Source organism: Parambassis ranga, chromosome 5 (assembly GCF_900634625.1).
Source record: "Parambassis ranga chromosome 5, fParRan2.1, whole genome shotgun sequence".
Lineage (NCBI taxonomy): Eukaryota > Metazoa > Chordata > Actinopteri > Ambassidae > Parambassis > Parambassis ranga.
The window spans coordinates 5,797,499-5,820,745 of record NC_041026.1 but is presented as its reverse complement, the minus strand read 5'-3'; the positions used below and the strand labels follow the sequence as shown (position 1 = coordinate 5,820,745).

The 23,247-nt window shown below is 44.0% G+C and overlaps 1 protein-coding gene across 1 annotated transcript in view; it reads left to right on the top strand.

Moving 5' to 3' along the window:
* Positions 1-23,247, top strand: part of tnfsf10l (TNF superfamily member 10, like) — a 43,755-nt gene that overhangs the window by 7,194 nt on the left and 13,314 nt on the right. Inside the window, exon 3 of the mRNA XM_028406872.1 lies at positions 15,166-15,315. Within this exon, the coding sequence (XP_028262673.1) occupies positions 15,166-15,315 (150 nt within the window). The remainder of the gene's footprint in view (positions 1-15,165; positions 15,316-23,247) is intronic.

Sequence of the window (23,247 nt, the reverse complement as noted above, 5' to 3'; positions counted from 1 at the left end):
ATGTTTTTCTCCACCTACTGGCCGTGAGAGGAACTACATATCATGGGGCTCCCCACACAGTACGCTATCAAACGGAAACATCTGTAGCTCATCCTAGCTTAGACCACATCCATGATGAACTGAGTGAACTTTTTGAGTAACCTTACTGATGAAGCTTTATAGCATAAAATACAGAGATTTACCTGGCACTCATAGGGTTAATCACTCAGTCAGATGTATATTAATAAACTAAAGTTCAACTATTTGGTCTTTTATGCAGTTTTTTGGCTTTAGATGAGAGTATTTGTTTATTAAATGACTCAATAATGGAGCTCATGTTTGCGAAGGCAAACAGCTGCAGATCTCACAGGGAAACAGATGATTATTAATGTAACAGCTATAAATTGGAAGGATGGACGGCGTCCTCTCGACTATCCATTTCCCCCTCATTTCCCATCTTCGCCATATGGCTCCCATCATAAGGCAACCAAATCCTTCCTATAAGTTCCCTATCATACTCAGAAGCAGAGGTGGAAAACAAGCTGCTTTGCCCTGTTGGAATGTGTACAGTATAACCACAGCTGAACCTTGACTGTGGTGGAGGAAAGAAAAGGGGGAACGTGGAAAATTATTTGTCAAAGACGACTGTTCCTGTTCAGGCTTTGACAGCTGAAGGCTGAAAGTAAAGACTGTTTTTTATTGTTGTCACGGCTTGTTTTTTAGTAAACAATTTCAATATAAAGCAGTTTTTTGGCTGTTTTTGACATTTCCAGACCTCTTCAAAGGTCTCTGAGAGGGTAAAGACTCAGTCTTAGAGTTAGAATTTCAGCCTATGTCAGGTCAGTAGTTGTTCTTTGTGTGTGTCAGTAGCCAGTGGTTGATTGGATGGAAAGTTCTTTGCTGGTTCTACATGATCTAACCCTGGGAATGGGCACACATCTTTGTGCTGGCACAAGAGCTTGTTAGTGTAAGCTGAAAGTTACACCAGCACACACACACACACTTACACGCACATTGTGATAGCTCTTGTAATAAGATGTACCTGTCCTTACCTGTACCTGTCAGCTCTCATTTCTGTACCAATTAAACAACCCTCTGTGCTGCCTGCTAATCTCCCCTGAGTCTTTCTGCACCTTTGACCCTTCGTTGGCCGTCCTTTTGTCTCCCTCTAATGTCTCACTGACCGCTTTTTATTAAAAGCCCATCATCGTTTAAAGAAAACACACACATTAGCACTGACGTTCCACTTCCTCGGCTCCTCACCGAAGCAAATCTTTGGCTTTGTGTCTCATAAAACAACAGTACCTCGTTAGAGGCTTGTACGGTTCTTGGACATGTGAACGCTCAGGTCATCCATGAATCGATGAGTCAACCTCTGAGCACGGATTTGGCTTTGTGTGCAGCTGCTGAATGGAAAAGCTTAATAGCAAACGCGTTGTGAAAAAAAAGAGGTGAAATCATGAACCTGTCAGGCAGCCGGCTAAATCTTCCTTTTAGGCTGTGACTTTGAGGTAATGTTGTCATTTTTGGTAGATGTTTTTGTCTGTTAAGAGCTGGAGAGCTGAAGTTTGGAAAGCAGATATTGGCTCGATTGCTAACACGGACACTTTAGCTCTCGGGGAAGTTTAGTCTTTAGAAGAACTAATCACCAACCTGGACTGTGTTAGATCCACATCAAGATGAGATGTGACGACATCTGAAAGGAGGACAGTGTCCTCAGGCCTCAGAAAGAATCCATTCACGTGAATGAAAGACTTTATTTTTAATGACTAAATCAAATGTAGTGATCTTATCCAGACTTCTTAGCTGAGCTGTTAACAGATTGGACTTGTTTGGACAAAAGTCCAGAAATAGCTACATGGATGTCTTGGCCTCTGGTAGGAGGAGATAAAAATCTCGGTGGAATATTATGAAAACATTTGTCCGATCTGGGATCGGGGCTTCCAAAATATTATGAGCATTGAGCAATGGCCAAGAAACCTCTAGATTGGGACTGATAGAGGGGTTTGAAGTAGATATTTTTAGACGGAAGTCACGGTGAGGCAACGGTCTTTGGTTTCACTTGATCATTCTGAACAAAATGTTCACTGAATTCATTGTTTAACTTGGCCAAACTTTGACACTTTGACACCGTACAACTTCAGGATCCATCCACTGGTTGGTGGTTGGGGAGATGTTCAATCAAAGCTGTGTCAAATGCCAGATATTCCCCCCAAATGAGGGTATTGATCAATCGCCAGACTTAGGACGCTGTGGGTCCAATGTCTGTTTTCAGTTAGTTTTTGGGCACCAAAACCACTTGGTTAGGTTTATCCAAGCAAAGACTGGAGAACACGGAGCTTTGTTAAAATGGTTTCAGTCAGTTCAACAGCTGCTCTCCCAATAAAAAAAACACAAAAAATAAGAGCTCGCTTCCTCATCAATGGTTCTCAAATCACAACCATGACCTTCTCATGTGGAGGAAAGAGTTAAGTCATCAGTAAGAAGAGGAATAACTGCAGTGATTCTGGAAAGTTGAGCTGTCAGGGAACAAAGAAACCCATCGGTTCAGATCGCAAACAGGTTCTCTGGCAGGTATGTGAGCTGGCAGCGTCCACAACATTTAACGCCTCTCGTGAGAAGTTAAATGCAACACTTAGCTTAAAAGGCTTAAAGTGGCATCACACTGACATGGCTCTGGAACTTGGTGCAGATGGGGGGGACCTGGATTGATCCAAGTCACGACTGAGAGTCATGGAGAGTCTCTGGAGAATGTCCCGTAGCCAGGAAAAGCTAAACCAACGGGATCCTGGCTGCGCACTTGATCGTGTGTTTCCTGCTTTAACTTTGAGCATTTCAAGCATTTGCAGCCTCATGATCAGTCACAGCTGTAACGACAGCTCATGATAACCTCTGACCTGAGGAGAAAAAGGCTTCGCTGTACTGCTCTTGTAAATGTTTCACTAGTCAGCTGCAGGGGAGAGTTGACCTTTCTCCCTGCAGGTGTCAAGGATCGATTCAGCAGCTATAGTGAGAGCGAGTTCGTCAGAGTATCACAAGTCAACAATGTGTTTATTATGGTGGCTGGTGACAGAACAGGCACTAATCCACGCATGAAAACACACACACATAAACACACACAGGGATGATGTCACTGCATGTGTGTGGTTAAAAAAGGTGAATCTGGCTCTGAGGATCACACACACACACACCGGCCTCCATTTTTAACGAGTAATTCTACCTCACGGCTCTCCTCTCCCTCCTTGTGAGGACCCCACCAGAGAAAACAAAGAGACCGCCTACAATTTGTGCCACTATTATTGTAACACTTGTAAAAGGCTTGCTCCACACTAGAAGCGCATTTACATGACACACACTCGCCCACCCATGCTGGACGTTTTGCACACCCACAGGACCTCACACTGACCTGCGCTGATTCACTTAGGCCCATTGTACCAGACTCAGTGTGTGTCCTCTGGTCCAGCATCTGCCCTGAGCTGGCCTCATTGTGGACCTTTAATTTCCTCAAAGGTGAAAGTGTCAGCTTGTCTGCAGACACGTTAAAAGGCTCTTTGGATGGAGCTAAACCCAGTTGTTTAGTGAAGTAATTCCAGGTTACTTTAGGTAAAAACTGAAAACCCCGACAACAAATGATCTCCAGCTGTTTGCCTGATTTACATTTGTTGTCACGTTACCATCATTACACTTAAATCCAATTGTTAGCTCTCAAGTTCTGGGCTGCCATAAAAGTCCAAATGTCTGGACTGATTGTGCAAGAACTGCAGCCTGAATTCTGGGAAAAGTGTGCGCCTGGAGTCTGGAACACTTGTATTTAGTTGGTGCAACCTCCTCACCTATAATCAACATGAAAGACTCCTGAAACTACATATAAACATGTAGACAGCATGGCTGATGGAGGTATCAACCCACTTCAGACATTTACTTCCAAGGCCGGGGTCCAGGTCCTGTTTAGGACAGTTACTTTGTCAGTTTTGTTATCAGTCGGCCCAGGTTGGGTTTAGCTTTAGCTTTACACCTCTTTGCCTGTATTTGGAGTTTAGGTAGACTGTGATGCTGGAGCCTACGGGTGACACCATGGAAGCTTCATCCATAGTTATTCTTCCATTTGCAACAAGCTTTGCTGCCATTTTTTATCAAAACACTGAAAAGATAACAGATTTTACATACACCTATTCACCTGACTGCAAGATGGCGCATAAACACCCATCTGATTTTTTATTAGTAAACATTAAGGGTTCCCATGTCTGTGAAAACAATTCATTTCCATCTTTGTCAGCCCAGCTGAGGAGATGAAGTTGGAGTGGCAGTGTGATGATATTGGCATCACAATGACCCACGAACCTTCAGGCTTTTGAACGCACCACAGGTCAACTAAAGTGACGACAGCGTGCACTAAAAAAAACTCAACAAATGCTAAAATGAATCTTTGTCAGCTGGTAATGAGTCCAAAATTATTCTGATGATTAACCGACAACATGGGGACGACTTCCTGGCGAGTGCTGTGATATGTTTCTGTGGGATTTTAACTCTGATCTCAGCATTTATCTCTCTGCCTGGAGCGTTTCTGTGTGTTCACAGGTGACTGAAACAAACTGGAAAGTCCTGACCTCCTCATTTTCTTTTTCTCTTCCCTTCTTCTCAGAACCTGAAACCTAACCCTTGGAATCAGATTGACTTTATCAGCACCTCTAACAGAGATAAGCAGCTCACATACACATCAACTTACAATAAACACCGTCTGTGTCGTTATCACGAACCGATCTTAACAGATCCTTTTTAACTATACACTAACAGTCTCGATTGTTGTAAGGAACCAGGAAGTAAAAATGGAAGAAAGAAACATCAGCAGGCAGGTCCGCCCCGGCTTTCTTTAAACTTTTATTTAAACTGGAGCTAATCCAGAACAGCAGAAACGACAAAGAAAGGTCAGAGTTCTACACGCAAACGCTGGGAGTGGTATTCTGCAGTCTCACCGTGGGGTTGTGCACATAACCTCAAACACTGGCATGACTACACACACACATACACACACACACATACACACACACACGCACATTGCGCTGTGGGTTGGCAGGTAAAACAGTCACCGCTCAGCACACCAGAGGAGTCAAGCGCTCATACTAGTTTGGCGACTTTGTGCGTTCCTCATTCCTCCTGAGAGGTTCACACACAGGGACGCAGGGACTTTCTGCCACTAATGTCATCGCTGCCTCTAAGCAGAAGCTGTCTGCTCATGTTAAAATGAGTGGGCTTCCTGTGGAGACCAGAGGAACTCCTAAAACTGTCATTATACACTGTGCACAGAATCCAGATCCAGATCACTAACATGTGAGGTGGAAGACGGACCCTTTTATTTGTGTGTCCCCAATAGCTGCGGCCACTGACCAGTGCTAACGTAGCTATACGCCCTCCTGTGGTTGTGCGAGGAAGTGCACAACCACAGTACATGGTCCACAATAGCACTAGCTAACGGCACACTAACGAGAAACAATCTCTCTTTGCACCTTAAATGCATTTAGCAGCAGAATGGAATATTTGATAGCAAGAGCTAGCTAAATGTTCAGATTTCTCCAAATGTGGGGTGTTTTGCTAGCTAACTTTATGCTAACCCATTAGCATGGGTGGATTTGCAGTAGTGTTTGCGAGAGGGTAAAGTCAGTTTTCTCATGTTGACTTTTTTTTATCCTGTTATCAGCTAAAGATTTGGACTCCAGGAAGTAAAAAAACTGCCCCCTAACCCTGGACTCTAATCAACACTTCCCTCCTCAGTTTGAGGACTGCTTTTGGTCTCTATTGCCGCCTCGGGGGAACATCAGCCTCTCGTTTATGTGTGCAGACGTGTTATTTAGACCTTTGGAAGTGTTTCAGCTCTCCTTTTATGCCCTCCTCCTCTCAGCATTTCACACTGCTTAAAAGTTAAAGGCCGAGCCGTAAAAACATGCAGCAATAAAACTGATGTGTGTGCACGTGAGGCTCTCGTACGTTCATGTGATACTCATCTGTGTGCACGTCGGAATGGTCTTTTAAATCAGTGCATTAATCTTCTTTATTCTGTGATTGTGCAAGGTTGATTAAACAAACGAGAGTTCGCCTTCATCAGGATAAAACGCTGCAATCAGCAGTCGCTGAGTTTTTTTTGTTGCATTGGTTTTATACACACTTTGGTCTGAGAGAGCAGAAATCAAGCTTCAAAGACACTCAGAGTGAGGTCACAGTGAGAGGCTTGTTGATGGGAATCAGTGATCGAAGCTTTCATTCTGGTTCCTGTCCTTGAGCAGAAGGGAAAGTCTGCAGCCGTCTGGATGCGATGTGAAATGGCAGCGTTCTGCCGTCATGTGACTCAGGATCCTGTTATTTTTCACTTTTTGTTCATATCACCAAAAACAGCCTCGGCCTTGACAAAGCCGACTCATTTCTACATTTTTTTAAAGACACCTGCTGCTGCTATCAGGGGTGAAATTCACAAAGACCAAACATACATTCCTGGATGACTGGCATCGGAAGGAAAAACAAGCGAGCCATTGAGGTGGGGCAGCTCGGAAGCTGAGGATCAGTTTTTGGTGGTTTTTAATCACCCTTAAGGCCGGGGTAGGGACTTCCTCATGTTTCATGATGAACAGCGAGGATCCAAAGCTCTTTTATTCACACAGGCATTTTATACGTCTGTGTTCTCAGTGTTGAGCTGTTAGATTGAAAGATTATGGAGAGGGGAAGTCCAGCACCTTCCGGTGGAGCACACGGGACGAAAGTTACAAGAACAGCAAATCATTTTTTAAATCCTGTTTGAGGATGTTTCAAAGTCAAGATCGCAACCTAACCGTTTAGTCTGGTGTGAATCGACGAAACAAATATTTAATAACGTGTTTTTACCGTTTGACCGTTTCACTCCACCTCATGTTGAGGTTACAAAAAGCATTTTTCCACTGCAGGAACTCAAAGCAGGAACTTTGGGGCAGACAAAATGTGGCCAGATTAAATTAAGTAAGTTACAGTTCATCATAAATGTTCCGTTTGAGGTACTTTAAACTGCACTAAAAGCTGTTTCCAGGTGTGGAAATGTGCTCAAAAGTGCAAGTTGTTCAAAAATGGCCCATTAAGTTCCTGCAGTGGAGACAGACCTACACTGTTTTACTTATTGAGGCACTTGTTCGGCAGATCATGCTTTGAGTTTTAAGAGGATGCAGCTAGCTTTTCATTTTCCCGGTTACCGTGGTAACGGGTAACACATTGTTCACTTTGATTTCAGTGTCTCTCTAAGAGGCCCTTTTGGTCACTCTGCAAAGGAGCAAAACTGATGCTGACAATGTGAGACCAGGCCCAGGTCTCATGTGGTTGCAGGAACCCACCATTTAAAAAAAATCAGCCGGTTTTTGCTGCCCAATCCTCTAATGATTGTGCTTGGCTTAGATTTTCACAATACTCTCCTGGAAGCTGTTATATATGTGTGTGTGTCTGTGTGCTCTGGCAGGCCTCCTGTGTGTGTGTGTGTGGGGGGGGTGTCTGTCTTTTCACTGCAGACAAAAACTTGGCCCGCGCTGTGGGGTGAGGTAGAAACTCACAGTTTATCCACGGCTCACGGTCAGCGGCCTTTCTACATTTTTTTTGTGTACGTTGGGTAATCAGGAGCGTCTTGTGCGTGGCGTGGTCATCGCTCTCCAACATGATGGATCGCTGTGAAAAGCTGTTAATCATTAAATGTATAACAGGGAAGAATCGGACAGCTTCAACTAATAAATCAATGTCGGCACAGGTCTGGCTGCCTGCCAGCAGCACCCACCCGAGCCTGGGGGGTCTGATAAAGTGGCAAAAACTCACACACACACACACACATTCGACACCAAACTACAGATATAAAGCATAAAGAAAGTTAAACATAAACACACAGAGGCTCATTGTGCAGACTGGGCTGGTTTTTACAGCAGATAGCTGCTGCTTTAGTGCAAAGGTCAGCAGCAACCTACTTCATATTAAATACATGATGTGGACTCATTACTGCCAACAACATAATCACAGAGACCTGTGAGGTAGCATTCATGGATGTTAGAAATGTAAACGTTAGCAGCTGATGATAAATACATGAAGCAAGAAAACATAACAACAAAAAATGAAGCATCAACTCACTCTGCCACACATGCATATGTGAAGTATTTTATCTATATTTACTCCAATAAAACGTGTCAGGAGTGTGGAGTGTCAGCAAGAATCAAAGGGAAGGTGCTTTAGAGACGGTAGCAGTGAAGAAAAGACACGAGGCAGCAGAGATGAAGATGAAGAGGGTCTTTTTAGGAGAGACGAGGACGGATGAGATCAGGAGCGAGGACATATTGGGGTGGTTTGGACATGTGCAGAGGAGGGGTAGTGGTTATATGGGAAGAAGGATGTAAGGATGGAAATGGAGCTGCCGGGCAAGAGGTCAAGAGGAAGGCCAAAGAGGAGATATATGGAGGTCCTGAAAGGGAACGGGGACATCTGAAAGTAGAAGAAGAAGACTGAAAGTCCAATAACAGACTGATGGTATATCAGACACCAGTCCTTCCTCAGGGGTCAGTCAGCTTGAAGCTCTGACAAGTGGACTTAAGACGAGGAAGCACGATTTTTGCTGTTTACATCCAGACACTGATCGATGTGCTGATAAACCTTCTGTAATCACTTACAGACCCGTCCTGCTGCTCCTCTGTCTGATGCCACGTCGAGTCTTGTATTTATCTGCCAAACCTTCCAGAGAGCTTCCCTCCCTCCCTCGGACTCTTTGTTGTAACTCAACATGATGGAGCTGGTTACTCTGTGCTCCTCTCACTGTGTTGTGTTTCACTCCCACATTTGTGTATCTCGCTGCCTCTGTGTTTGGATCAAGTGATTTATGCTCGGTGCCACCGCTAGTGAGGTTTCACCCCACGCTTCATCATGAAATGCACAAAAATATATACCGCCAACTTTCTCTCTGGTTGCCCCCCCCCCCTCAATCTAGCGTCCAGACCTCTGGCCTGCTGGATTTGAGTTACGTGGTCGCCTTCTCCTCTTCCTAATCCCCTCAAATGAGAGTTCTGGACTGCCAAGGAACTCACACACACACACACACAGGTTTCCAAGTGGCCCTCTGAGATATTCTTTTCAGGGTTTGGTGTCCAGCGAGGGCCAATCACACACACACACATAGACACTGAGCAGCAGGCCACACATACATACATACACAAATACACATACATGTGTCCACGCACACACTCACGCAGGGGAGGGAACAGTGCAGCATTGTCTGCTGCTTCCTGAGAGCCGGCATCGGGATCACAGGAGCTCCGTCAGCCTCTCTCTCTCGCTCACTCTCTCTCTCGCTCTCTCTCTCTGGAGTCCAGTCATCCAATTCAGCACGGGCGGCCATGGGAGACCACATGTCTTCTGGCGAGTGGGAGGGGATCCACAATATGTGTGTGTGTGTGTGTGTGTGTTTCCAAAAGCAGGCCAGCAGGGACTACCCCGGTTTAACTTGTGTATCTGGAGAACAGTAGTCATCCATAAATGATTAAAGTTCATGTTCAGATTTGTTGTTCTTTTTGGATGTAAATGTGCAGCAGACCTCTCAGGAATGTTTCGGGTTATTGGAGCTTAGAGGAAGCTGTGAGTTTCCGAGCTGAGATCAGAGCTTTTTATTGACAGAATAATAAAAGTTAGAGGTGGACCTATCAATGTGTTGACGGATTTTGGGGCCATTTTGAATGATTAGCTTCAGCTAACACAGGCAGGCATATCTGCAGACAGCCCAGTGTTGTGTCTGTGGACCCCCTCCATGTATCGTCTATGAATGCAATGTTTCATGGCATACACTGTATATAAAGATGGACGACATGACAGCTCCCAAAGTGAGCTGCAGTAAAGGTCATAAGCCCGATCTCCTGCATGACATCCCAGCCAAGATTATCCGGAGGTATTTAACAACACATAGGAGAGTTACATCAGACCTCGTAAATGTTTTTAGCATTTGTTAGCCGTCCTCTGGCTGCTGAGAGGTGCCCAGCGAGGAGCCGAGGGAAGGACGCACAGAGAAAATATGTCTCTCAGGGGACGAGTGATCTTTGAGAGGTATGATTCTGTAAAAGCACAACTGCAGAACAGATTATGGGCCGCTAGCACACTACAAATCCTCTTCAGGCATTTGTGAATTTGGGAATGAATCAGATCTGTGTCAGAAGTCTGTAAGACACAAAGATGACGTGACGTTTTAGAATCCTACGATCCGAGGCGGGTTACGGATTTGATAGCGTGGGTTGTAACTTATTGAAACGATGAGGCGGTTGTGTCATTTTGGGGTTTGGCTCAGAGGAGAGTCAGGATCTGGCTGCTGTCTGAGAGTCCTCCATCATTGCATGTGGGCGCAGGTCCACGGCCTAAAACCCAATATCACAGCGAATACAGGAAATGACCGACACAAACACCTGAATGAAGATCGACTTTCAATCCTTTGGCTTCAGCTCGAGCGGCGGATGTTGTTGTGATGCAAATCAAGAACTGGATGTGAGTGAAAACTCATGGGTGTGTGTGTGGAATGAAGGTCCAAGCTGCAGCCAGACAGCCAACAGCGGGCGTGGAAGAGAGAGAGAGAGCATACTTGGAAGGAGGAGGCCATCTTGGCTCGGTAGTGGTGTGGACTTCCAGTTAGAGTCAGTCACTTGAGAGTAACCGCATATACAATAAATACAGAAATAACTCCTCGACAGGAACATTTGCACATTTTTACATGAGCGCAAATAAGTTCTGATGTAAAAGTCATTTCAGCTGGAATCAAATGGACCTGGAAGTTTTCAGCGAGGCAGTGTGGAGACAACACACCCACTCCGACTGAAAATGTGGACATAACAATACTTAAAGTTTAACAAACTTCTCCACCGTTTTACATGCAGTCATCCTCACCACCACAAGAAGGCGCTTTGAGAGAACAGATATATTACTCCTACACTTCGTAGTCGCTCATAGTGAAAGTTCAAACCCTCCGATCTCGAAAAGGCTTTTGTTGTGAAGTGTGAGTTTACTTCTTTAGCATTAGCTTAGCAGAAGACAAGTCCAAAATGTTACACCTGCAGGGACAGGTCTCGTATCTTAGCACTTTTGGTTTGTCAAGTGATGGAGGATTGGCTCTAGTCATAAACTGACTCATCTCAACAATTTTTAATAGACAGAGGAGGAACCTTCAATGAATTCATTGCAGTATTACTGGATTTTCATGTTTTCTTCAATCTTACAGAGCTACAAGGTGGATTAGCTAAACATTGCTAGGTTTATACAACCAGGAATACATAGTTACATTAATCCTTTATGTGCAAGAAGCTTTTCCACCATTTTATTAGCACTTAACTATGCGGTGAGTGGAACTTTCTATCATTTGGAAGATTCCTCTCTCCTGCAACCTCACACTGAGATGGCTAAAATGCTAAATATTACTGAAGAGCTGCATTAAACATGCGTCTTGTGTAACACGGTAATGGAGATCAATCAAACATGAGTTTGTTTTTAATTAAAACTTCTAAAATCCTGTTCTGCTATTCAGTGCTAATTAGTAACGGATCGGCTAATCAGGCCTGGCAACAAAACCTGCAGAGCATTACAGACTGAAGGAAAAAGCTGGATTTAACAACAGGGAGGAGGAAACACAGCTTGATGACATTATGCTGCGTGCCTTATGGGTAATTAATACTTTCAGGAATTTGTCTCCCCACTTGAATAGATGTTGGTGAAATTACGTTAAGATGACAAAAAGAGTCTCTCTGTTTAGCCTCTGGCCTCGTTTCCATTCTCTAATGGAGCAGAAAGTTTACTTCTAATCTGAGTGCAGCGATGTGCACGGCTTTATCTCCGCACTGACAGAGTCTGCTTCCCATAATAGATCAAACACTCCCTGCCGGCCTTGTCAAAACGTCATGGACGCACACACACACACATCTTAAAGCTCTTATTCTCACATATTAAAGACACTCCTCAATTACAATGAATCCTTCAACCAGATCCAGCAAAGCAGGGAGTGTGTTTAGACTTCATTTCTGAGCTCGGACTCGCTCATGCATGTGTGACCCTCTCGATCACTTCTCCCTGTGGTAGCTGTCATCACAACAGACACGCTGCGTCTGCCAGGACTCCACTGTCAGCACTTTTATGTTGTGATGTGTCCCGATTGTATGCAGAGGATCTGGGACGACCGACTGTGCTTCCTGCTCCCTCATCACAATACTGAAAGACAACAGGGAGCAGGAGAGAAGCGAGTTTGACTTTTAAAGAAAACGTATTAACCACTACTACTTTTTTATTATGGGTGTAAGAAAAAATCGATTCTGTGAAATATTGCGATATTTTATTTGGAGATACAGGTATCGATTTAAGTTGCGGCTAAATCGATTTTTTTATTAATTATTTATGAGCAGACATTAATTTCAACATCTTACTTTTGTGGTGCACACTGTCTCTTTCAGCATAAAAACAACTTGAATGTGAGATACAGTTGCATTGTGCAATGTTCTTATAATTAAAATAATTATAATTATAAACATTATTAAACATTTTGTTCTTGTGAAAGATGTATTACTAGTATTCAGATGAGGATTCCAAACAAGTTTCCATACTCTTAAAATATATATATATATTTTAAGAGTTTATTTTATATATATACATATATACATATATATACACACATATATATATATATATATATATATATATATATATATATATATATATATATATATATATATATATATATATATATATATATATATATAAAATAAACTCTTAAAATATATATATATTTTAAGAGCATGGAAACTTGTTTGGAAATGTGTATCGTAATATGTATCGTATCGCCAGATTCTTGCCAATACACAGCCTTTATGCTTTAGATGCTTTTGTACTGCAGGAACTGTTTCGGAGTTCCTGTCGGACGAAGCCTCCCCCCCTTTTTTTGTTTGTGTCTGTGAGTTTTTAACCAACACTATACCAGCTAATGTCCCGAGCTAATGCTAACTGCTAACCCAGCATGGTGCAGTGTTCATCTGCAATAGCTGCAGATGATGTTAAGATACAAATATGGCTGAAAAAAACAGGATGGTGACAAATAAATGTGATCAATGTATCGAGTCTAAACAGAAAATCAGACTCATGCATGTTCATGCATGAACATGCGTACGTTACGCCAGCTTTACACGTCTGGTTCACACAAAGTTGAAACTTTTTCTGGGAAATCCGTCCATGTTTGACGCCTCGCTCCTCCCTCCTCAAACTAGACACCAACTTGTAACTGGAATGTGCACCAACAGGAAAAACCTAAACATGTGTGTTTAATTAGACTCATTATGATTTGTCCCTGAAACTGATGTGAAACCATTACAGACGTGAGTCATCTCTTCAGGACTGGACGGGCAGCATGTTGAGATGTGGCCTCGTTTTCTTTCTTTTTTCTCTTCCCCCTAAGAAGCTGAAGTCTTTCCCGTAAACCGCTCTGTCACAGACACACACCGCTATCTTCACACCAGGGACAAACATAGAGTGAGAGAGGCTGGGAAAGGAAGGGGATGACAACGGCACAGAGGGAAAACAAAAGGGGGGCGGGTTTCGCTAGAGAAGCAGAAGTCAGGCGGAAAGAAATTAATAAAAATAAAGAGAAGGGTCGAAGGAGTGCAGCTCCTTAATCTCCCCTCATCTGGGCTTGTTATAGAGTCATTAGCAGAGCTTTCAGACCGTGACGCTGACAGCCTCCCTGTAGGATACACACCAACACACACACACACATATATGCACTCAGCAGCCGGGGGGGAACTGTACATTCGAGTTCCCAAAGACGCCTTAGTCGACCCGCGCTGCTTAAAAATGCCATGAAAACATTTTCTGATTTTCTGCCAAACAGGAGGCGTCACTAAAGCGAGCGGAAACAAACAATTTCCCCTCTGCCCACAGAGGAATTGTTCATTTAATTGTCTTTTATTAGATGCCTTGATATGGATGCGCAGCATGTGTGCGCTCAGGTTTAGCAGAGACATGGTTACATGAGAGGCCGTGTTCCAGCCGCCTGCTGCAGCGCTGCGTCGCTGCCAGGACGTTTTGGTTACACTCATGATATCAGTGCTCGTGCAACGTCCTCTGTCTTTCATTTCTACACCCGTGAGACAAATAAACGGCGTCTCCCGGAGGACAGTTACACTTTCACCAGAGTGAAAGCACATGTAAGAACATCTGCAGCAAATCCAGTGACGCTGCAAAAAATACAAACCACAACAAAAATGTGTCCATCTTTTGTCTTAGATAATAAAAGTCCTAGTTGCTTAACCCTTTCACTACTATAATTATAATCTTTTTTTAATGATTCTGTCAGAAAATGTTCTTTGTATTAATTATTTTTCCAGTTTTGTTGAAAGATGAAATATAACTTTCAAAAGCAGCCACATGTTTGTTATTATGTTATAAATGTCCAGAACAGTGTGTAATAACAAGAGAAGTAAAAAAACTCAAATTTCTCTTTATAAACTATAAATGTGCAGCAACATGACAACAAGAGATTACACACAATGTGGTCATTACCGTAATGAATGCGACCGAAAGAGCCGTTTCTCAGCTTTCAGAATCCGTTGGGATTTTTTCAATAGTGCGAACATAACCAGAGCTACGGTAGTTTGAACAGCGCATGTCAGTTTCTGTCGCCGGCGACAGCTCCGTGTTAGGAGAGTTAGCAGACATTGACAACAGCAGCAGTGAAATGACTTATGTGGCTATGTGCATACGTTACACTCAGAGTCCTCGCCATAGTAGCAGAAAAATGGTGGAGACATTTGTTGCAGACACAAGAATAAGCCAGTGGACCGACACAATGGAGCTAGAATAGCATCTGTTGCACCCACACACTGGTTAACTGTTCACACTTTGCACATGGAAGTGATGAGCGGATGATGATTGTGTTTACATGAACTCACTGCAGTGATTGGAAACAATTAAACATACATTTATAACTATTAAAATAATCGTCCATAGACCAGTAAAGACACTTCCTGTATTAAATGTGTGTTCCTGAAAGATGGCAGTAGAGTGATGTACCTGCTGGACACATATCTTCTATCAACTTTTATTGTTAACCCTTTGTGCTCATCTACATCTTTCATTCATCTCAGCTGAGCTAATGTATATATATATATTTTTTTGCTCCATGTTTAACCCTTTCAGGTGCGTAGCCAGGGAGTGACGGAGGAGTTAAAGTGCCTGAGTTTACTGAATGCTCTGGATAAGGACCAGGACATCCCGGACCAGCTGGCCCAGCTCTTTGGAGAGCCCTGCATCAAACTGGCTGAAGGCATTAAAGCTTACATCTCTAAGGTAAGAAAGAAAATGAAAACCACATGCTCCGAGACCCCGAACCATCCCCGTTTATTCAATAAATATCATTTAGCAGCTAGTGACCTCACATATTAAAATATTGGTGTTGGAGTCCAGTCTCAGAGTGGGCCACATATTGTTGGATATTATTGTGGAAAAGTCGTGCACACCCACATAAAACTTTGAAATTTATAAAACTACTTGGAGCTGGATTAGAGAACTGCTGGTCTGTAGGAGAACAGGGACAGTCGTAACAAACACACAATGCTCCTGCACTCTAAATATAGGTCAACAACGCTAACTGATCAAATCCAGACAGTCATTTTGAACTCCTTCTATAATGACGTCTGTTCAGCCGGCTTAAGAACAGATCGGCCTGGAACGTCTGCAGGGATTTAACCCTTTGGGTGGGAGTAACTGGAGCTTATTTGTCACCGTAACGGAGAAAGTTCAGTAACACTCATCAAATGAATATATTCATGTTCGTACGCCACATGTGTGTCGAATTAACATCCCGTTTGAGAAGATACCGCCCAAAACGTGTTGTCCTGAAGTGACTCAAACACATGGTGAAATTATGATGTGATCTGTTCCTGCTGCTTCCAGAACAGACGGCTTGAATGAACCAATCATGTGGTTCTGACTGTTCTGAGACATTTTGGGGCAGTTTATAGGAATTCATTGGCTGCTTTTTATAATTCAAAACAGCTTTTAATAACAAGAGCCCTTCAATATTACTTCATGGCTTATTTCATGTGCTCGGCCGTGCAGTCATGTGCGCCGCTCCGACAATAAAAAACAAGATCGCTGTCATAGAAACGTACGCTAATACATGACGGACGGTGTGGGAGGGAAACATTATTAGAAGTAAGAGAGCTCTAAGTGAGACACATCATCTGTCATCTGCAGACGTACATTTGCATTCGGCTCATTTCCTGTCATTGGGTGGAGGGGTGGGGGGGTGGTGTTACAGGAGCCAGGCTCAGCTTTAAACCCAGCAGCCTGTGAGAGTTGTGTATACGTGACAAAAACAGTCAATAACTGATAGAAGCAGGTGTAACTCCTAAGGTTTACGTTGGTGTGTGTGTGTGTTTTGTGCCTCCGGGTGTGTTAGGCACATGTCAGCACAGAGGCAGATGTGCCCATACACCTCTGGCAGTGTGTGTGTGTGTTTATGTGTTTGAACTTGCTTTTCATCTCAGTCTGTAAAACTTGACATCTTTATAGGCTTTCTGTTGAATAAACGTGGGCGTCCACTTTCCAAAAAAAGTTCCAGCAGAGTTCCTACTAAAGTGTAAACAAGTCTAGCGGTTAATCAGTGCGTGGGTGCAACTGTTGCTATTTTAGCTCGACTGTGTCCTCCCTGTGGTGTTCTTGTGTTGAACCCTAACCGCAAAACTTTACACAACCACTTGGGGGGGGCTCTGAGATCCCCTCGTCACCACGGTAACCAGAAAAAGGAGGAGAAGCTTGTTGCAGATGCTCGAAACTGAGAAATGTTTCTTAAATAATCATATGTAGGTGTTGTTTCCATTGCAGGAACTCACAGGCCACTTTAGGGCAGCTTGTACCCCTGCAGGAACTTCACCTGTTTTTAGGGTTGTTTTACAATACCCATTGTGGGGGGGCAGGAACCTCTGAGCAGCCTTTAAGAAAAGCGTGTGGTGTGGCTGGATGCTAATGCTAATGCTAACTGTGGCTCAATTGTTCCAGAAGCCACATCAAACTCTTCAAACTGTGCCCACTGATGGATGAGTTTGCTGAGGGGAATCTGTGTCGGTTTCAGCTGAGCTCAGGTTTTTAAGAACACCTGGTTTCTTGGCGTCGACTCAAAGTATCTGTTCAGACAAGTGGCAGTTTTACAGTCTGTGTTTTTGTACGGAGGAGGAATGTCTTTTCCCGCAACTGGTGTCGGTAGCTTGTGTGTATATGGAGGTCTAAAGTTGGCCGTCGTCACATGGCCGCCGCACAAATACAACACACGTTACTGTTGCCAGCGCACACAGCAGACGCGTCTCAGTGCATATGTTGAATCAGCATGAAAATACCAATCAGTCCAGGAAGCTGATTCAAGAATCTCCTGTCTCACACACACAGTCATTCATAAGCCCACAGAGTCGCTCCATTGATATCAGTCATCTCCCTGCAGACACAGCCAGGAGGACTTTTCCCACTAAGTCTGAATGTCTGGATGCTTGCAGCAGTGTGTCTTCAGACCCCCCTCAGCTCATGCTTCCTCACACACTTCCTCACAACCTTCCTCTCTGTCTAGCTTAAATTCTTCATTTTTTTTACCCCCCTCTCTCTCTCTCTCTCTCTGCTCTACTTGTCCGATACAATCAGAGGGCCGCTCCACGCCCCTGCGGTCCTCAGTGGACGGGAACAGGAATGTCTAACTTTTCTTCAGTGTAAATGCAGGAAATGCAGGCGCTCACTGCTGAGAAACACATTTACATCCCATTTACTCTCCTGCAAACATTCACACATGCTCTAACAAGCTAATCCAAATGCAATTAGTCTCCCTGTCAGCACTCACACAGAAGTGGAAGCAGCATGTGAGCCGCTCGGTGGGTTTCTACTTTTATTGATTCCCCCAGTCTGATTAAGAAAAACAACACCGTTTAAAACGTTTTTTTTTTAAAAAAAGGACTCGTGTCAAAAAAGCCAAGATGGTGGTCAGATGGAGCTGGCAGACCGAGTAGGCGCCGTCTCCTTTCTTATAAAATGCATCAGTGAAACCCAGATTTTAAACTGTGGCAGAAATCTGGATCAATTTTCTTTTTTCAAAATATTTTACTAACATCAATGCTGCGGCTGGACGGTAATTGTACCATTTGAATCAGCCCAGCTTAGTTTAATGAAGCAATCAAAGCCTTAATGACTGACCTTTAGTAAGAACGGACTGAAACGCTGCTTCAGATCCAGACTGGCCTGCAGTGATGTGTGTCTTTATTTAAGACTGGAACTGATAAGCTGTCTGGTGGGAGCTCTTCCTTCTTCCCCCCAGGAACACTTTTCCATGCTAAACTATTGATTTGCCGAGCCTTATAACTCTCACGGTCTGGGCTGACTAATGATTTGGCCGCTTACTGGCATTCCTTGGCCGGTTTCTTTCTCTCCTTGTTGCCATGTGAGTAATTCTCACATGGCAACAAGGGGGAAGCGTTCTGCTGCTTCAACCCACCACAGGCCCGACAGCAGCATTTATCATGTATCAGGTCATGTGTCTGACAGCTTCAAGCATAAATCTTAAAGCACTGCCAAAGAGGTGAGCATGATTGATAGACGCCTCATGTGACTATAGTTAGCTTAGCATAAGGGTTGAGATACGCTAGCCGAGGACGACATCTATAAAAACTACATCATCACAGTTTTCCTTTAGTGCAAGAGATGCTTCTTTCTGCTGCTCATCTTTATTCTAAGCTAAGCTAATTTTTCCATCTTAAGTAAAATCTAATGATGAAATCTTTGGATGGATGGCGCACCTCTGCTCTCCATCCATAATCTGCCTGCTGATGCTCTCATACTGAACTCCGTAGGACCTTCTTTACAACGGCCTTTTGTCTTTTCAGCCTTTGGCTGTGTGTGTTCGGGGTGTGTAATGCTGTCGATCGAGTTCATATCTCTCCTACCTGGTGTGCGATAGCAACTTTTAGCTTAAGGCAGCTAATTCTTTACAGTCGGACAAAACATTCAGAAAAGGAATTGGGCATAAGCAACGTGTGACAGGCTGTTGTTATGCATGTTCCTGCAATCTGTTATCAATGTCTAAAACTTATCATAATCAATTGATCTGAATATTCTCGTGATCTCGTTTCAAGATTTATCACATCCTTTATTCTCCTGGTCTGTTTTAGGCAGCAGGACGTCTTGGTTCGACATCCTTTAAGGCGCTTTTGTCAAAGAGGCTTGATTGTAAGGAGTGAAATAATAGTATTGATATTAAACACATGGATGAACAGTTGGTTGTGACAAGCCGTGACCTAGGCTGCATCCTTCTGATCACTGAGGACCTCAACCAGAACAAAGCTGTCTTGTTTATCACCAGCTTCACACCAGCTTCCACAGTCTGATCTTCCTAGTTCAATAGCCAACATGCCAGCTCTAGATATAAATGTCATGAAGCAAACCATGTTGAACTAACAGCGCCAATCCTGGTGACAAATATAGGTCAGGTGTGTCCGCAGCCACTTGTGGAGGCATGTTGCTGCAGCTTGTTGGTGTCTGTGAGGCGTCCCGGCTGTTAGCAGCTAACAGGTGTCGGGCAGGGAAGGGCAATTCAAACTATTTGATCCTTCTTCTTTTTTCACAGAAAAACATCTATTTTGACTTTTATTGCTGCACGTCGGTGAGGGGGGCTAAGCCCTCAGTGCTTCTGGGATCAGTTAATAAACTGAACTGTGTGCAGCAACTGGAATGAAGGCTGGTACTGATTTTTTGGATTATGATATGAGGTACCTGACAAAGCTGAGGTCAAAAATAAAGTCCGACTACACGCATACACGCAATAAAGCTATCCAAGCCTTCAGTTTGAGAATTCACTTACAGAGACGCACAAACCACATCGTGTCTTTGCCTTTTAGCCCTGGCACAAAACCGACAAGTCCAAAGCAGATGCTTGGATTCCGTTCGCTGATAAAATATGTGAGTTTGGATGCACACTCGGCCTCGCTTGCTTATGTTGGTTATAAAATACGAGTGACAAGCAGTGAGTGCGAGAGGCTCAGAGGGTTAAGAATGAGGTGTGGAGAAAAGAATGAAAACAAATAAAATATAGTAAAGGACAAAATGAAAGAGGGCCGCAGGGTCCGGCCTGCAGTTAGACACAAGCATGCACACAGACTGTGAGCGATGGCAGTGATGATGTGAGACATGCGTATACGAATGGGAGGAGATGACGGTGGCATGGAATGATAAAGAAAGTTACTGGAAATGATTAAAGTCGGGTGGAAAGAAAAAGAAAAAGTAGGAGAAGAAAAGAGAAGCACAGCTGGAGGGGAGTAAATAACAAAGATGGAGATGAGAGATTGTTGGTTGATCATTTAACATCATTATGAGTCCAGTTGCTTGATTCTAATCTCTTGGGTAGAGCACCAGTAACCGTTCTTGGCCCCCTCGAGTTGTCCTGTCCTGCGTTGCGTACACCTGCAGCCATGTGAAAGATTTCCAGTACGATGAGTTAAAGCTGGAGAGGAAGGGAAGAGTGAGGAGGAGGGAGATTTAGGATGGCATGTGTGTGACTAAGCTCAGGTATTCAGGACTTAAGCTTTCTGGCTCTGCGCAGGCTGGAGTAACTTTTCTTCACTCCTCAGTTAGAGAGAGAGAGAGAGAGAGAGAGAGCAACATCTGCACCTGCTGAGACAAGCTGCCATCCATCAGCCCCTGGCTGGATGGATGGAAATGAAGGATGGGGTTAAACCGATCACCGCAGGAATTCCTTAAACGTCCTGAGCCGCCGTGTGTAGCTGCTTTCACCTTTAATCCACTTAATCGTGGGCTTCACTTTCCAGAGTCGGTGGTCGCTTCGCCTTCGCTGAGAAGAATGCCAAGAAGTCCCTGTTTGACCACAGCAGCTGAGCAGCGGTTATTCAGCTCCAGTTCTGGTCAAAGGGTCAACATCAGCCCCACGGCTCTTGTTCACATTCATCAGAGCAAAGAAAAAGGATTTTACCTTCAGCTTCAGGCAGGCCAGGAGCTGGAACTGAAGCCATGCCCACTCTTACATCTGTGGATTTACAGCGTAAGCTTTTCTGCTCCATAATGGATTTTTCTGCGCTGGGATTTCTGACTTCCTGTAATACTGATGGACAAGGAAAACAGCTTCTGTCCTGCAGCTGGAAGGTGAAGATGTTCAAATGTTCATTTAATTTTTCCAAGGCTTTAGTTTTAGGCGACTGACATCACAGCGTTTATTACCACAAAAAATGGTGGAGAAGTTTGTTACAGATGGAAGACTCTTCTGGATTCTTTGCAGACCACGTTCTGTTGTCCCATGTGTTCCTGTGAAAGGAAGATCCTTTCCGAAAAGCTTTTCTGATCCCAACTGTGACCCCTAAATCAAAGGACCAGATTGTCCCCTCTGATTGTCACCAATGTTGACCCTTAAAATCGGCCTCAGAGGTAATGCTGGTTGGACTGGACCAGTGTTCTTGGCCACAAGTAAACTGCTTAGAACCTCTTGGATGAAGTCTGAAACTTCATGGCAACCTGTGGTGGCATCCCAGAATCCTGCTGCCTTGCAGTTTGGTGTCTAAACCTTAAGACCAAAACAAAAGAAAGGGTCTGGCTCAGGTTTTGAATGCAAACATGGAATTGGTGGTTTATCTTAACAATTCCTGGGCCTTCTGCTGACCAAGATCACATGATCTGACGGTCTCAGAGCAGCTAGTAAAAGAGGTCAGGATCCTATGAGACTAATGTTGCTTCCATCAGACCTTCCCTCGTGGATCCTGACAAACCGCGGCAGAGAAACCATTTACAAAAGTCATGGCGAGAGTTCAGACTCCATCTTTCCCTGTCTGTCAACACATCCATCCATCATGACGACTCTTTAACTACACTGATGAAAAGCATGTGACAGCAAAGGTCCCAAAAGAACCCAGCACTATGAACAGGTTTATAAAAAATAACAACATCTGCAGTAATGACCGTCAATAATTACAGATGAATGAGTGGAGAGAGTTGGTGCCTGCTGACCCGTCACGTTCCTGTGTGTTATTTCTAATCAGAGATCAGAGCAGAAACAAAGCTCCATTGGTCCGCCTTTGTGTACGCATTGTTAGTCCCGTATCTCCAGATCTGCTCCGTCTCAAAGTGGTGATGTCACTGCAAATATTTGGCGTTTGACAGCTGATGTAAAACAGCTGTTCTGACATCACTGGTGAGGGGGTGGAGAGACGAGCCGCAGACCTTCAGAAAGCAGCGCATCTATTCAGAGTATTATTCACATATTTGAATGTAAAAGGTTCAGGTTAGGAGCTTTTCTGAGAAGTAAATTGTTAATTTTATCACTGAACAAAACAAAAATGTGTCTCATCCTCTTCATCTCCCTGCTATCATGGTGTCCATATGAAAGATCTTCGTGTTGACTTCATCTGCCAGAAAACAGTTCTTCTATCAAAAGATCATCTAAAAAACAAACCCCATGATTTTACTGAGCATGACATTCTTGCCTACATGGAAGTCAGTGAAGGAAGCAGTGCTAGAATTTAGAAGGAGCTTGATCCGAGCTCTGTTTACAGACATCATTCCATTCTTTCATGGCGTAACAATGGGCGACTAACTTCTGAAGTTCAAAAATTAATCTCCGTGTTCATCTTTTGTGTGACCGAATGCCTTTAAATCCGGAAAAAAAAACAAAACCGCGGCTCATGATAAAGAGATGTAGGGCGACATGACGCAACCGTGGCAACAAGTTTATTCTGGAGTGACGGACACTTGGTTTTGTCTAAAGCTCATTTCATGCCAAAGAAACAAGTTTGGCTTCTGAGCAGCACTTCCTTATCTTATTCTGCTCCACAGTTGGCTATTGTAAAGCAAATGTCAGTCACTGACATGCTGTGCATATACACACACACACTCAGGGGTGGGTGGTGGGCCGCAGTGTTGTTAGTGATTTCCAGCTGATAGACAAACACAAAGAGCTCTGTGTCTGGAGTCGACCACCCTCCCTCCTGCTCTCCTCCATTCATCCCTCGGGCCAAGTTCCTGTCCGGCGACCCCCCGACACCACCCCCCACCCCCCGATCCAGCCTCCATCTTTGACACCCTGAGCTCCTTTACTGCGACGAGAAGCTTCTCTGCTGTCACGACATACGTATTAAAAGCTAAATTCCAGACCTGTAGGATCATATACGTACAACACAATCCCGAGGTATTCCAGAACTCATATCATAAAGCTCACAGTCGACATTCCTACAGCCCCAGCACCAT